The 14,733-nt window shown below is 46.2% G+C and overlaps 1 protein-coding gene across 4 annotated transcripts in view; it reads left to right on the top strand.

Annotated features, from left to right (window-relative positions):
• Nucleotides 1–14,733, top strand: part of IWS1 (interacts with SUPT6H, CTD assembly factor 1) — a 304,114-nt gene that overhangs the window by 175,480 nt on the left and 113,901 nt on the right. For all 4 annotated transcript variants that reach the window (XM_085634665.1, XM_085634666.1, XM_085634667.1 and 1 more), the window contains exon 9: nucleotides 3,557–3,686. In XM_085634665.1, the coding sequence (XP_085490791.1) occupies nucleotides 3,557–3,686 (130 nt within the window). The remainder of the gene's footprint in view (nucleotides 1–3,556; nucleotides 3,687–14,733) is intronic.

The raw sequence follows: 14,733 nt of genomic DNA on the forward strand, positions 1-14,733 counted from the left end.
CTCTCTCTCTCTCTCTCTCTACCTTGCCCCTCTCTCTCTCTCTCTCTCTCTCTCTACCTTGCCCCTCTCTCTCTCTCTACCTTGCCCCTCTCTCTCTCTCTACATTGCCCCTCTCTCTCTCTCTACCTTGCCCCTCTCTCTCTCTCTACCTTGCCCCCCTCTCTCTCTACCTTGCCCCTCTCTCTCTCTACCTTGCCCCTCTCTCTCTCTACCTTGCCCGCCTCTCTCTCTACCTTGCCCCTCTCTCTCTCTCTCTCTCTCTCTACCTTGCCCCTCTCTCTCTCTCTCTCTCTACCTTGCCCCTCTCTCTCTCTCTCTCTCTCTCTACCTTGCCCCTCTCTCTCTCTCTACCTTGCCCCTCTCTCTCTCTCTACCTTGCCCCTCTCTCTCTCTCTACCTTGCCCCCCTCTCTCTCTCTCTACCTTGCCCCTCTCTCTCTCTACCTTGCCCCTCTCTCTCTCTCTCTCTCTCTCTACCTTGCCCCCCTCTCTCTCTCTCTCTCTCTCTCTGCCTTGCCCCTCTCTCTCTCTCTCTCTCTCTACCTTGCCCCTCTCTCTCTCTCTCTCTCTCTACCTTGCCCCTCTCTCTCTTTCTCTCTCTACCTTGCCCCTCTCTCTCTCTCTCTCTACCTTGCCCCTCTCTCTCTCTCTCTCTCTCTCTACCTTGCCTCTCTCTCTCTCTCTCTCTCTACCTTGCCCCTCTCTCTCTCTCTCTACCTTGCCCCTCTCTCTCTCTCTCTCTCTCTCTACCTTGCCCCTCTCTCTCTCTCTCTCTCTCTCTCTCTACCTTGCCCCTCTCTCTCTCTCTACCTTGCCCCTCTCTCTCTCTCTACCTTGCCCCTCTCTCTCTCTCTACCTTGCCCCTCTCTCTCTCTCTACCTTTCCCCCCTCTCTCTCTCTCTACCTTGCCCCCCTCTCTCTCTCTCTACCTTGCCCCCCTCTCTCTCTCTCTACCTTGCCCCCCTCTCTCTCTCTCTACCTTGCCCCCCTCTCTCTCTCTCTCTACCTTGCCCCTCTCTCTCTCTCTCTACCTTGCCCCTCTCTCTCTCTCTCTCTACCTTGCCCCTCTCTCTCTCTCTCTCTACCTTGCCCCTCTCTCTCTCTCTCTACCTTGCCCCTCTCTCTCTCTCTACCTTGGCCCTCTCTCTCTCTCTCTCTACCTTGCCCCTCTCTCTCTGCCTTGCTCCTCTCTCTCTACCTTGCTCCTCTCTCTCTACCTTGCTCCTCTCTCTCGCCTCTCTCTCCCCCTCGCCTCTCTCTCCCCCTCGCCTCTCTCTCCCCCTCGCCTCTCTCTCCCCCTCGCCTCTCTCTCCCCCTCGCCTCTCTCTCCCCCTCGCCTCTCTCTCCCCCTCGCCTCTCTCTCCCCCTCGCCTCTCTCTCCCCCTCGCCTCTCTCTCCCCCTCGCCTCTCTCTCCCCCTCGCCTCTCTCTCCCCCTCGCCTCTCTCTCCCCCTCGCCTCTCTCTCCCCCTCGCCTCTCTCTCCCCCTCGCCTCTCTCTCCCCCTCGCCTCTCTCTCCCCCTCGCCTCTCTCTCCCCCTCGCCTCTCTCTCCCCCTCGCCTCTCTCTCCCCCTCGCCTCACTCTCGGTCTCGCTCTCTCTCTCCCACTCTACCTTGCCTCGGTCTCTCTCTCTCTCCCCCACTCTACCTTGCCTCTTTCTCTTTCTCTTTCCTTTCTCTTTCTCTTTCTCGCTCTCGCGCCTCTCTCTCTCTCCGCCTCTTCTCTCTCTCCGCCTCTTCTCTCTCTCCGCCTCTTCTCTCTCTCCGCCTCTTCTCTCTCTCCGCCTCTTCTCTCTCTCCGCCTCTTCTCGCTCTCCACCTCTTCTCGCTCTCTCCACCTCTTCTCGCTCTCTCCACCTCTTCTCGCTCTCTCCACCTCTTCTCGCTCTCGCTCTCTCCACCTCTTCTCGCTCTCGCTCTCTCCACCTCTTCTCGCTCTCGCTCTCTCCACCTCTTCTCGCTCTCGCTCTCTCCACCTCTTCTCGCTCTCGCTCTCTCCACCTCTTCTCGCTCTCGCTCTCTCCACCTCCTCTCGCTCTCTCCACCTCTTCTCGCTCTCGCTCTCTCCACCTCTTCTCGCTCTCGCTCTCTCCACCTCTTCTCGCTCTCGCTCTCTCCACCTCTTCTCGCTCTCGCTCTCTCCACCTCTTCTCGCTCTCGCTCTCTCCACCTCTTCTCGCTCTCGCTCTCTCCACCTGCTCTCGCTCTCTCCACCTCTTCTCGCTCTCGCTCTCTCCACCTCTTCTCGCTCTCGCTCTCTCCACCTGCTCTCGCTCTCTCCACCTCTTCTCGCTCTCGCTCTCTCCACCTCTTCTCGCTCTCTCCACCTCTTCTCGCTCTCGCTCTCTCCACCTCTTCTCGCTCTCGCTCTCTCCACCTGCTCTCGCTCTCTCCACCTCTTCTCGCTCTCGCTCTCTCCACCTCTTCTCGCTCTCTCCACCTCTTCTCGCTCTCGCTCTCTCCACCTCTTCTCGCTCTCGCTCTCTCCACCTGCTCTCGCTCTCTCCACCTCTTTTCGCTCTCCTTTTCGTTCTCGCTCTCTCCACCTCTTCTCGCTCTCGCTCTCTCCACCTCTTCTCGCTCTCGCTCTCCCCACCTCTTCTCGCTCTCGCTCTCTCCACCTCTCTCTCTCTCTCTCTCTCTTTCTCTTTCTCTCTCTCTCTCTTTCTCTCTCTCTCTCTCTCTTTCTTTCTCTCTCTCACACACACACACACACACACACACACACACACACATACACATACATACATATACATATACATATACATATACATATACATATACATATACATATACATATACATATACATATACATATATATAATCACTTGTTTGGCCAGTAATACTTTGATGTGTCCTGTTGGGAGGAATGAAAGAAGACCTTTGAGAGAAGGAGAAGTTTTAAGAATGAGATTGTTTGTTGCCAGGATTATGAGTTTTGAAGCAACTGTGTTGGGTCTTGATGTACATTGTGAGTTTGAGCGAGGCAGCAAGGTTCAGGAAGAAGTTTTATGAAACCGGTTTTCTGAATGTTGGAGAGGTTTGTGCTACCAAGAAATGTGTTATCAGTGTCAAGGGGATAAGAAAAGGGTGGGGAAGTCATCACCTAGGGTTGATACAAGGTGAAATGTGACTAGGCATGTGTTGAATGGTATAATTCAACCAAGCTTCAAAAGCTTTGAGGGCATGATGAGGATAGTTACTAAAATTGTGCTTGTGGAGAGGAGTGTTTGGCTTTGAAGTCACTCGTAGATTGGTTATGGCAGGGATAACAGGAACAGTATGCCTTCCTTAATAAAGGAATGGAGCATTTAGGCTTGTCCTTTATTGTATATCCATGCTTCCTGAAAGGCACATGAGCCATAGTTACAGATTCCATAATCTCTCCTCAATTAGTTATCTGAAGGGTTCAGGTCATCAAATAAAATCTACAATCATTTAGCCAAGTAATGCTCCTGTTAAGTACCTTAGAATAATCTTCTACTCTAGCTATGCATGTATTTCCAGCATTTTTGTATTCCAGTCTTTGTGAGATTGTCTTTTTTGTTCTGTTTTATAGGCAGGATTTGAAGGACACCTTCATTGATAGCGGAGCAATGTCTGCGATTAAGGAATGGCTTTCTCCTCTTCCTGATCGGAGTTTGCCAGCACTTAAGATCCGGGAAGAGCTCTTAAAAGTCCTACAAGAGGTAAAAGGATTACTGCCTATTCTGTTCTGACATTCATCTGATTTCTGTTCTCAATCTTTCCTGTTATTCTCTGCCAAAATATTTAAGTGTTTCTTTTCCAAGATCTTCATGTTTCCAAGCTCTTACCATTTCCCTGTCTCTTCAAACTGTAATATCACTAATGCTTTGTTATCAGTACTCTTTTAACTAAACAATTTGCTACTTTTAATTGAAAGATTCGATATAGATGAGCTCATTCCAACATTCATATCCAAGTGTAGGCTGTTTTTAAAATGCCAACTAGCCTTTTGTTGGTAGTTCTTGGGGCCCATTCCACAAAAGTAATTGTGGCTGTGGCTACCTATGTGAGAAATGTCCCAGGACCTGAGATTTGCATAGAAGTAACCTTGACCTTTGCATTATTGCATGGATTACAATATCTTACCAACATCTTATTGGACCAATATTCTCTGGGAAATCTGATCACATGGCTATATTTCTGAATAGCCTTTTTCTATTAGTTTTCCTTCCTTTTGAAGTGAGAGGATGAGCTTAATATTACATTTTATTATTAATGAATAAATACCATGATTAGCAAGTAAGGTATTTACCTCTTGTAGAAGTTCTCCATCTTGGGTATTTTCTTACAACTGAAAACATTACACTTTCCTCTCGGTTAAACTGGAAGCATAGGCTTATTTGGTATTAAAAAGGTTTTATGTCTAGCCTAGGCAGCGCATGCGCGGTCCCTTCGAGACGTGCTCTAATCTACTCTGTGGTATAAGTGCATGCTCACCTTTTTACATTGGTTCCTTGTAGTGTCCTTCGTACAATCTTGCTTTTCTATGGTCTCTGTGTTGTCTTTGTCCCGCTGTTTGGTTTACTCCCATGGGATTTCCCTTATTACATGTCGTCTTACTCGTTTGTTTATTTATGGTTTGTCTGATGCACTATTTTTACTTTCAGCGTGTTCATTATTGTGGCCGCACCACCTGCTCCGTTGCTTGCTGCCTCCTCCCTCGTCCCTCCCTCCACGTTACTTTAGCACTGCCTCAGACCGTCGCATGCACGTGATTTTACTTTCAGCGTGTTTATTATTGCGGCCACACCACTGCTCCGTTGCTTGCTGCTCCCCTCCCCATCCCTCACCCCTCCCTCCACATTACTTTAGCACTGCCTCAGACCGTTCTGTGCACGTGATGCGTGCCATACAGGCTTCACGTAAACACTACTTTGTTGCCGGCTGCTGCGCTTCATTTTTCATTGTTGCGGCTGCAGCTCCCCCTCAGTTTATTGTTGCCCCCTGTACTTGGCTGCCACGCTTCATCTTTTATTATTACAGACGTATCTCCCGTTCTGTTTCTTGTTTTCCCTTTGCAACGCTTTTCTGCTCCTGGCACTTAAACAGTTTCCCTCTCCACCCTCCTCTGGGCAGTCTCCACCCATCGCTGGAACTTTCACATTTTTCTTGAGTCTTGCTGTGCAGGCCCACCTTTTTTGCGAGGACTGTGTTTTCCCACCCCTCATGCAACATAAGCCCCAGCTGTGTTTGTTTTTATGGGGACTGTTCATTAATATGCTGTTGCATACACTGCAATAATGTGGATCACCCTAATAGGACGTCATGAAAAGGTTCCACAAGTTATTGAAATCCCCTTGGGTTGCGGGTGGCGTTTTCAGACCACCCCTCGACTGTCTAGCAATTAAAATACATAAATAAGAATCAAAAGAAAAGCGCTCTTTCTAATCTGCGAAAAGTATATAACAAATAAACTACTACAAAAAAGAAATACAGCCTTTCTTCCACATTTCCGCACATTGGTTATCTTTTAAATGTAGGGTTAATAAAATACAACAACCTTTTGTTTGTGCCTCTGCTGTAGCAAAATGTAAGTGTGTTCTTTATTCTCTGCCTCACGTTAACTTTTTACTTTTGAAAAAATAACCTATACAAAAAGAACACAGAATCAGGCTTAATAGCAATACCAAACATATTTACTACTTGAAAACAAGGTTCCTCCTGCAGTGGGAAGCTTCCCATCCTGTGAAGGGCATTTCACTGAATCTTTACATTCTGAAAACAGACACAGATGCAGGTCACGAGCGATCTTTAGAGCTATTCCAGTGTTCACTTTGAAAGCGCATTATTTACGCATTACAAAACACAGCTAGAAATGATTAATCCCTCTCCCACAACACCAGACTCTCCTTTTTTTTTTTTCTTCTTTTTTTTTCACCCTTTCTGCTTCAAAGAAAAAAGTCTACGCTTCACCATCAGCTGGCATGTGGAAAATAGCCTAAAGAATTGAAAACCCACAAGTGCTTGTTTAACCACCTGCAGCAACTTCCAATACAACTCGCATAATTCCACTCCATACCACATATATCCACTACACTCCAAACCAAATAGACATTATATAAAATAGGCGAAGCTGCAAAATATACGTGAAAACAATGGTATCCATATTGGTGGCGCTGAAGCAAAAATACATTTGGTCTGTTGGAGCACTCCCCTTGTATTTGTTTGTGGCTGTTTCTAGGTCGAGCCTAGAGCGGCGCATGCGCTTCTTGCTCGACTTTTAGTAAGGGGGTTTCCAAAGCGCTACCCACAGGCTTTTGCTGGCCTCAAGCTTGCGTGCACGCTCGCAGCCGCCATCTGCCTTTATCTCTTCCTCCGCATCGCTTGCCATTACTTTCACTTTTGCAGCCGTGTCACTTTCACGGCCACGCAACCATTGCTTGCCTTGTTTTCACTCTTTACAGTCCTTTAAAACTGCTTTGAAGCACACGTTTTATTCGTTAGTCTTCCAGGTCAGATCGCCCGGACCTCTAGGGCCACGTTTTCATCACTAAGTTTGCTCATTTTATTTTCTGCTCCTTTCTTCGCCGCCTGCCCATTAGAGTTCTTGGCAGGATCCTTCTAGGGAGATGCAGCAGCTGATTAAAACTGCTCGTGCACGTTTCGCTCTGTTTCCCAACAATGCTAAAAACTGTTCTTCGTGCAAAGATTGAAAATCCTCAGCAGCTTTGCGATGCCTGTCCTGGCAAGCCATTGCGCGATCTTTGTGTAAAAGGTACTGCACCAGAAGCAGGCATCGATTGCCAGCTCCCTGTAGGTGGCGCTGTACCCTAAACACTGTTGTGTCGCTGTTACACCAGGTGTTGCCCTGACTGCTCTCCTATTAATCTTTGTTTCGTTCACCTGTGACCTGCATATGTTTGACTGATTTGTCACAAACCTCATCCAGGTTTTTTAATTAATCTCCCTCCGCCCACGTGCTGCATAGAGCAGCAGAGGTCATCTTTTGACAGAAACTGGGCTCTCAGCTCCCTCCTAGCCTGTCTCTTCAATGGGAAAGCAAAAAGGAAAGCGCTTCAGCCAATGCTGTCTAAGACTGGAAATTCCTCTGGAGAGCATTCCATCCATCGTTTTATAGCTCCTCTGTGACAGTACATAGGCTGGATTATCCGGTCCCCTGTGCCAGCCCCAGACCTGCCAACTCACACGGTGGCACCGTGTGACACATGATATTGACTGCTGTCACTCAGAGAGGAGCCGATATCACACAGAGAGGGAAATGAGCTGAAAACCACCGTAGACCGTGCATTTCCAGCTTGTTTTCTGAGGTTTTGATCTGCCCACTTCCATTTAGGGGTGTGAAAACACCCCAGGACATCGGCAACAGCCTCTGCAAGGTTTTTGTTGTTTTTGGACGGGGGGCTTGGGTGCGGGGGGTGCCTCTTGGGTATTTCTTGGCACCAAGCCCCACCCCCTCCTCACATGGTCAAATTTTCATTCAAGTTGGCAACCCCATCAGTTCCACTCCTACCCATTCTCCCCAAATTACCAAAAGCAGGTGTCCCGGTAACTCTAGGGCAAGCAGAGTTAATGGGGATCACAAATTGACCCCTGTGGTCCTCCAGACAAATGAGAAATTAACTGGGAAACAGTAATTGATGGGCCGGTAATTGTGTTACGGTCCCCCTCAAGAAAGGTTGTATGATAAAAGATAAACCATAAATAATTGCGATGCAAATACAAAACTGGCAAAATATTTACAGCCAAAATATCAACTTTACCTACATGTCATGTAAAGTACAAGAATATAGACAACAAAAATATTGAGAATCAAAATAACATATAATTAATCTATATTAAATAATAAAACCCATTAAAGATATTTATAATTATCATAATCCTTTAAGAAACACTTAGACACATATTTATGTTAAATAAGCCATTAAAGATTGTATAAATATTAGCAAGCATTGGCATAGCCAATAGGTCTCGCCTTTGGGACCTTATAAGTGTTTAGCCATGCAACAGTTGATGTTGTTGCACCAAGGATATTGTGCTGCATAACTAAATACTTATAACGTCCCAAAAGCGAGACCTATTAGCTATGCCAATGCTTGTTGCCGTTTCGCAGTGTGGTGCAATCTGCTGTTTCAATTGGCCCTGGAGCATACTGTTTTGTAAGTTGTATTGTGTTTTTAATGTAATATATATATTTTTTTGTTCAATGTCGCAGTTGCGAGTTGAAATAATGTAGTGGTTTAGGTATACATTAATCCCACCCTTCCCACACTTCACACAACAGGTGAAGCTGGAAAACGTTCAGCAGTGCTTTCCTTTGAGCTTGCCTTTCGGCACATACATGATTTATTGTGTAATTTTTGCAGTCTCCTAAAAAATATATCCTACAGCACAATATCACCTCAGCATCAAACAAGCATCAACACAACAACAACTAAACAGAACTCAGCACCACCTACTAAGAATCGCCTAAACACCACAACTACAGCATCACTCGGCACCACCGCAGCATCACTCGGCACCACCGCAGCATCACTCGGCACCACCGCAGCATCACTCGGCACCACCGCAGCATCACTCGGCACCACCGCAGCATCACTCGGCACCACCGCAGCATCACTCGGCACCACCGCAGCATCACTCGGCACCACCGCAGCATCACTCGGCACCACCGCAGCATCACTCGGCACCACCGCAGCATCACTCGGCACCACCGCAGCATCACTCGGCACCACCGCAGCATCACTCGGCACCACCGCAGCATCACTCGGCATCACTCGGCACCACCGCAGCATCACTCGGCACCACCGCAGCATCACTCGGCACCACTTTAACATTAGAACAGCCAGGAAGAATTTGCCAGCATTGCAAGGACAATTTTTGTAAAAATGTTTATTCTTTTTTTAATTGGGTTGTACAGTTGTACATAATGCCTTCTTGTTTATACATAAGGTAACAAAAATGCTTTTAATAATTTTTTGTTATAACTTTTCAACATGCTGCATAGCAGCCACAATGCTGTACAGCATAGCTTGATAACATTGGCAAAGTCAATAGCTCGGTCTACACATTTATAAGGTCCCAAAGATGAGACCTATTGGCTATGCCAATGCTAGTTTCTCGTTGCGGACTGCTACTAATGAATGGCGTGTCTGAGGGCTGCGCGTAATGGGATACTACAGCCTCTGGTATCCTTAAAGTGATGATTTTAAACTACTCACATATGTGCCTTGCCATCTTTCCTTCTGTTTCAAAACCTATCTTATAGTGGTGCTTTAAGTCATATGTACGTTAATAGTGTTTGACTCGGATAAGTGGCTATATAGTTTAAAAACCAGACTTAAATTTTTATTTTAACTGTTCTCCAAGGTCCCAGATGTGCAGAAATATTCTGTGGTATATCAATTGAGAGGAAATAAAAGCTCTAACCTTCTCATTAAAATTTTGATGTACTTTAAACATGTTTTAATTATTTTTTAATTAAATATAATATTTTGTCATTCGTGCAATTGTTTGATTAATGTTTGTTTCTGTATTGCTTAATGTTTTTCTGTATTGCTTTGTGGTTCAATTATCGAAATTGCTTAGACCTGGGTCCCCGACATCCAATAATGACTCAGTATGGGGTCTCAGGATTCCAATAATAATTTGTGGGGGTCCACAAAAGTCAAACATTTAAGAACCCCACTGCCCTTGAGTATGCAAAGTTTTAACAAGCGGAAGAGCTTTACTTAGAGGAATGTTTTATATCCGTGCATCTCATTATGCTGTTTTTCAGATGCAGACAATTCAAAATGTGGCAGCTAAATTAGCAACTCCAGTCCTTAAAGAAAATGCACTGGCTACCCATATGGTTTAGGGTGATCTTTAGGCAATGTGTTCTGTGCATTGTACTGCATACCAGTGATTCAGGAGGTCGGGCCATGGCTTCTTCAGTGGTGCTATGTCGTTGTGCCTGGCTACGCGTCTCTGCTTTATCTGAGGCTCTTCAGACCTCTTTGCTTGACATGCCTTTTGATGGCACCCACCTTTTCGGTGCTCATGCCGACTCTGCCTTGCGGTGTTTTCGCTAAAGTCGGACTGGAACATAAACTTAGCTCTGCTGTTGCTCCTGTTTGTCTCCCTAACTCCACACATTTCAGTTTGTATGGGGGATGTTGGTCCTTCATTTCTTTCTCGATTGAGCATTCCATTGTGGTGTCCATGGTTCTCATTCCATTGTGGTGTCCATGGTTCTCTATCACATCAACTGATGACACCCGGTGTGGTATTCTTGCTTCCTGTAGGTATTATTCTTATCCTTCTTACACTGTCATTGACAAGTTATGGTTCTGCACTACTTATCAGAGTCACTTGTGGTCTAGAGTTTACGAGCTCTGACCTGCATCCTAACTGCTGGAACTTTTTACCCCGACACTGCACATTAATAAATAACGTTTAGTATCCCTCATAGGGACCTTTCACTTTTCTCCCCCAGGGGAGTTTCTGTATAGCTTGTTCAATGAGATCCCTTTCTCGTGCATCTCTCATTTCTCCTCAGTCTTTACAGGAAGCACCTTTTCTGCTACCCTTCTTGTTTAGTTATGTTTTACCAAAGGCTCTTTATTTCCCCTGGAGCTGTGGCACACATGCAAGAGTCTTTACTCTGTTATCCAATCTACTGGACTGGCCATTATTTCCTGCTAGGACATTCTTTTCTCTGTGCCCTTCATTTCGTTAGCTAGCTTCTCGCTCTTCTTCAGCAGGGTGCACTTTTAATGGACTACTCTGGTGCACACATTTCATTCTCTTCTTTTGATTTTCACATGGGTTTAAAAAAAAAAATGTTTTCGTCCTCCGCCCTGCTGATTGTCTTGCTTGTGGTTTCCTCCACATTCTTTGTGTGGTAGTACTTAAGTTCCAACTTCTAACACCAGTCTTGCTGTCCTTGCTCTGACTTTTCCTGTTAGGACATCTGTCATACTCACTTATTGCATTCAGGCAAGTCTTTTTCCCTTATTGCCACAAACACCTCCTTTTTTCAGAGTTCATACGCATGTGTGGCATTGACATCTACATTTTTTTCCTTAAATGTGTTCTCTTTTTCTGTATGTCTCGTTCACCTTTTGGTGGATTTCTTGTTACTTAAAACTGTTCCAAAATCATTATGGTTTCATCCTCTTGGACTTAGTTTCTTTGTTGGCTTGCTTATTCCCTTCGGTACCTCTCTATATGGACAACTCTTTTCATTTTGTTCTGTACGGTGTCCTAATAGCCTACCCTCAGCGGTTACTCAATTACACCTATGTGTTACCTTTTATTGCTGGGGTTTCTTCTTCATAAACAATATCCAACTGTATTAAGTACTTCATATCTTTAACCCAATTCTGGGTTTTCTGTACCTTGGTATAATCGGGGCTATAGGAGAGTTGCCCTTATACTTTCGGTAATTTGGATGTCTCCGCACCCCTGCTTCCTGTAGGACATTTTTTCCTCTAATCAACAGTTGTTGTTTTCAGTTAGCTTACATCTCTTCTGTTGCTTCGCTTTCATTGCTTGGTTAAATTTTTGAACTGTTCCTCTTGTGGGGTTTGTCCTTATAAGAATAAGACTAAGTGTTCTACTTTTGTCCGATCTTCAGTCTGCTTCTGCTCTGTTGGATATGCGTCACCGTTGGATGATGAGGCTCAGTGCCTTTTTCTAAGCCTTCATGGGTTAGCCTCTTACCTTGACCTAGTTAGTCTTATTTATTTATTTTTTCCTTCCTCCTCCTCCTCCTCCTCCTCCTCCTCCTCCTCCTCCTCCTCCTCCTCCTCCTCCTCCTCCTTCTCCTTCTCCTTCTCCTTCTCCTTCTCCTTCTCCTCCTCCTCCTCCTCCTCCTCCTCCTTCTCCTTCTCCTTCTCCTTCTCCTTCTCCTCCTTCTCCTTCTCCTTCTCCTTCTCCTTCTCCTTCTCCTCTTCCTTCCTTCCTTCTTCTCCTTCTCCCCTTCCTTCCTTCCTTCTTCTCCTTCTCCTCCCTCCTCTTCCTTCATTCTTCTCCTCCCTCCTCTTCCTTCTTCTTCCTTCCTTCTTCTCCTCCCTCCTCTTCCTTCCTCTTCCTTCCTTCTTCTCCTCCCTCCCCTCCCTCCTCTTCCTTCCTTCTTCTCCTCCCTCCCCTCCCTTCCTCCTTCTCCTTCTCCTTCTCCTCCTCCTCCCTCCTCTTCCTTCCTCCTTCTCCTCCCTCCCCTCCCTCCTCTTCCTTCCTTCTTCTCCTCCCTCCCTCCCCTCCCTCCTCTTCCTTCCTTCTTCTCCTTCTCCTCCTCCTCCCTCCTCTTCCTTCCTCCTTCTCCTTCTTCTCCTCCTCCCTCCTCTTCCTTCCTTCTTCTCCTCCTCCCTCCTCTTCCTTCCTTCCTTCTTCTCCTCCCTCCCCTCCCTTCCTTCCTTCTTCTCCTCCCTCCCCTCCCTTCCTTCTTCTCCTTCTCCTTCTTCTCCTCCCTCCCCTCCCTCCTCTTCCTTCCTTCTTCTCCTCCCCCCCCTCCCTCCCCTCTTCTCCTCCCTCCCCTTCCTTCCTTCTTCTCCTCCCTCCTCCTCCTTCCTTCTTCTCCTCCCTCCTCCTCCTTCCTTCTTCTCCTCCCTCCTCCTCCTTCCTTCTTCTCCTCCCTCCTCCTCCCTCCTCTTCCTTCCTTCTTCTCCTGCCTCCCCTCCCTCCTCTTCCTTCCTTCTTCTCCTCCCTCCTCCCTCCTCCTTCCTTCTTCTCCTCCTCTCCCCCCCCCCCCCCCCAATACTACGCATGTTTCTCAGTGAGGTGATAGCTTCTTTTATCATCGATATATCAATATGCATGGAGGTTATTGTGTGTACGTGTATATCTATATATGTGCTATGCTGCATTTCGTAATTAGGGCCTACTTATAGCTTACGTGGAGGTACCCTTCATCCTTATCTTGCAGTCTTGTCTTCACTTAGTCGCTATGTATGCTCTAGCTCTTCTTTCCACCTCTATGGATTCGAAACATTGATTGATCCCACACCAGTGTTGCACTTGTAGATACTTGTTCTTGTCTTCGCAGTTTTTTTGATGGTTGCATTAATCCATGATCCTCTAAAGTGGATCTATTCTAAGGTTCCTTTCTCGGTGTCTCTCAGGACAGGTTTGCCTCTAATGCTTTCGCTGCTGCCTCTGGCCCTCCGAGCCCCATCTGCCCATGGGCTCGGTTCTTGGACCCATTTTCTGTGTTTTGCAGAGTATATTTGACTGACATGGTGGTTTGGTCACGGCTTTATAGCTGAGTGGCATTTTCTGTTGCCTTTGGGTTCCCAACTTGCAGCCAACCATGGGTCAGCATTGTATTTATATTGAATATTGTCTACAGACACATTTCTGTTCCTTTGCCATGGGCAACTCTATTCCCATGCTTTTAACTGTCTTTATAACTTTGCTTGCTTGTTCGTTTTTTCTCCTTCTTTTTTTCATTTAAATATAATATTTATTAGCATTTCAGTGAAAAATACATCATGCATTATACAACAAACTAGCTAATGGTGCAAGCTCACCTAGTCCGTACATTTCGCTATTCATTCAACTCACCCCCCTCCCTTCCATTCCGCCTGCTCAGGTCCCCTAATAAGTAAGTTTCACAGTTCTCACCATGGAACAGCACAAGTGCTCCCGGCAATCGAAGGCCCTCCAGATCCCACGCCGAAGTTGTCTGTGGTTCTTGCCACACTTCTTAAATGAAGTGAATGCTCTTGCTCACCTAACTTCCATAAGAGTGTCTGGACTTGTCTGTCTTCTTATAGATCCACTAGTTCTATTCAGGGATTTTTAGTACGATCAGTTGGCAGACCCTCCTCTGGGGATGGTATTTCTTGGGTATCTATTCGAAGGTAAGGAATCTGCAGCTAGATGTCTCTATCAGATAAAAAAGTTACTTACCATCAGTAGCGCCTTATCTGGTAGAGACACAGTCTAACTACAGATTTAGGTTTTTTTCCGACCCGCCCGTCCTCCCCGTTCTGCGAATTGTTTCCATCTTACCTAGAAGATCCCTTTCTTGGTATTCACATACTGTGCATTTCAACATCGTAATTGTTATTTCAAAGAGATATTTATCTTTTTATGACACTGTTGCTGCCGCCAGTTTCTGTGATGGCTCTGCGTTTTTGGCATGGTAAATAGTCACAGAAGAAACGGACGTTAGCTTGTCGGGCAGGGGCTTATATGAACTCCGGTGACGTCGCATATGTGGGCGACATCAGTACGGAGTCGCACGACGCCCTTTTCCCAGGGGTACTGTTGAAGAATTCTAAGGTAAGTAATCCGCAACTAGACTGTGTCTCTACTAGATAAGGCATTATCGAAGATAAGTAACTTGTTCATCTCAGCCACCTAGATTTGCTACAGTACACAAAGGATAAAATAACTTTATTACTCCATTTAAGCTAATATGGGAGTTGCACCAAACAGAGATCCACAGCAAAAGCAGGGAGAGCGGAATTCTGTCTTCTACATAAGACAATCCAAGCTCTTCATGGCAAGAGAAATGTGGGCAGCCTAGGGGCACAGATGAAAGGTGACCATATAATGTATTCTCTTTAACTTTTAAAGGGCAAGAATCAACACATCCCCCCCCCCCCCAAACCTGCACCATAGCAAGATACAAAAACACAATTGCTATTATATAGAGTAAGCATGTGCAGAAGTGACTTCCTACCTAATCTACTAGCAGAATTAAACATACAGGCAAAAGACTGGATGTGAGAAAGTGCCTCTCTTTGCATGGTTAGCGCCCCA

This window comes from Triturus cristatus, chromosome 11, assembly GCF_964204655.1.
Source record: "Triturus cristatus chromosome 11, aTriCri1.1, whole genome shotgun sequence".
Lineage (NCBI taxonomy): Eukaryota > Metazoa > Chordata > Amphibia > Caudata > Salamandridae > Triturus > Triturus cristatus.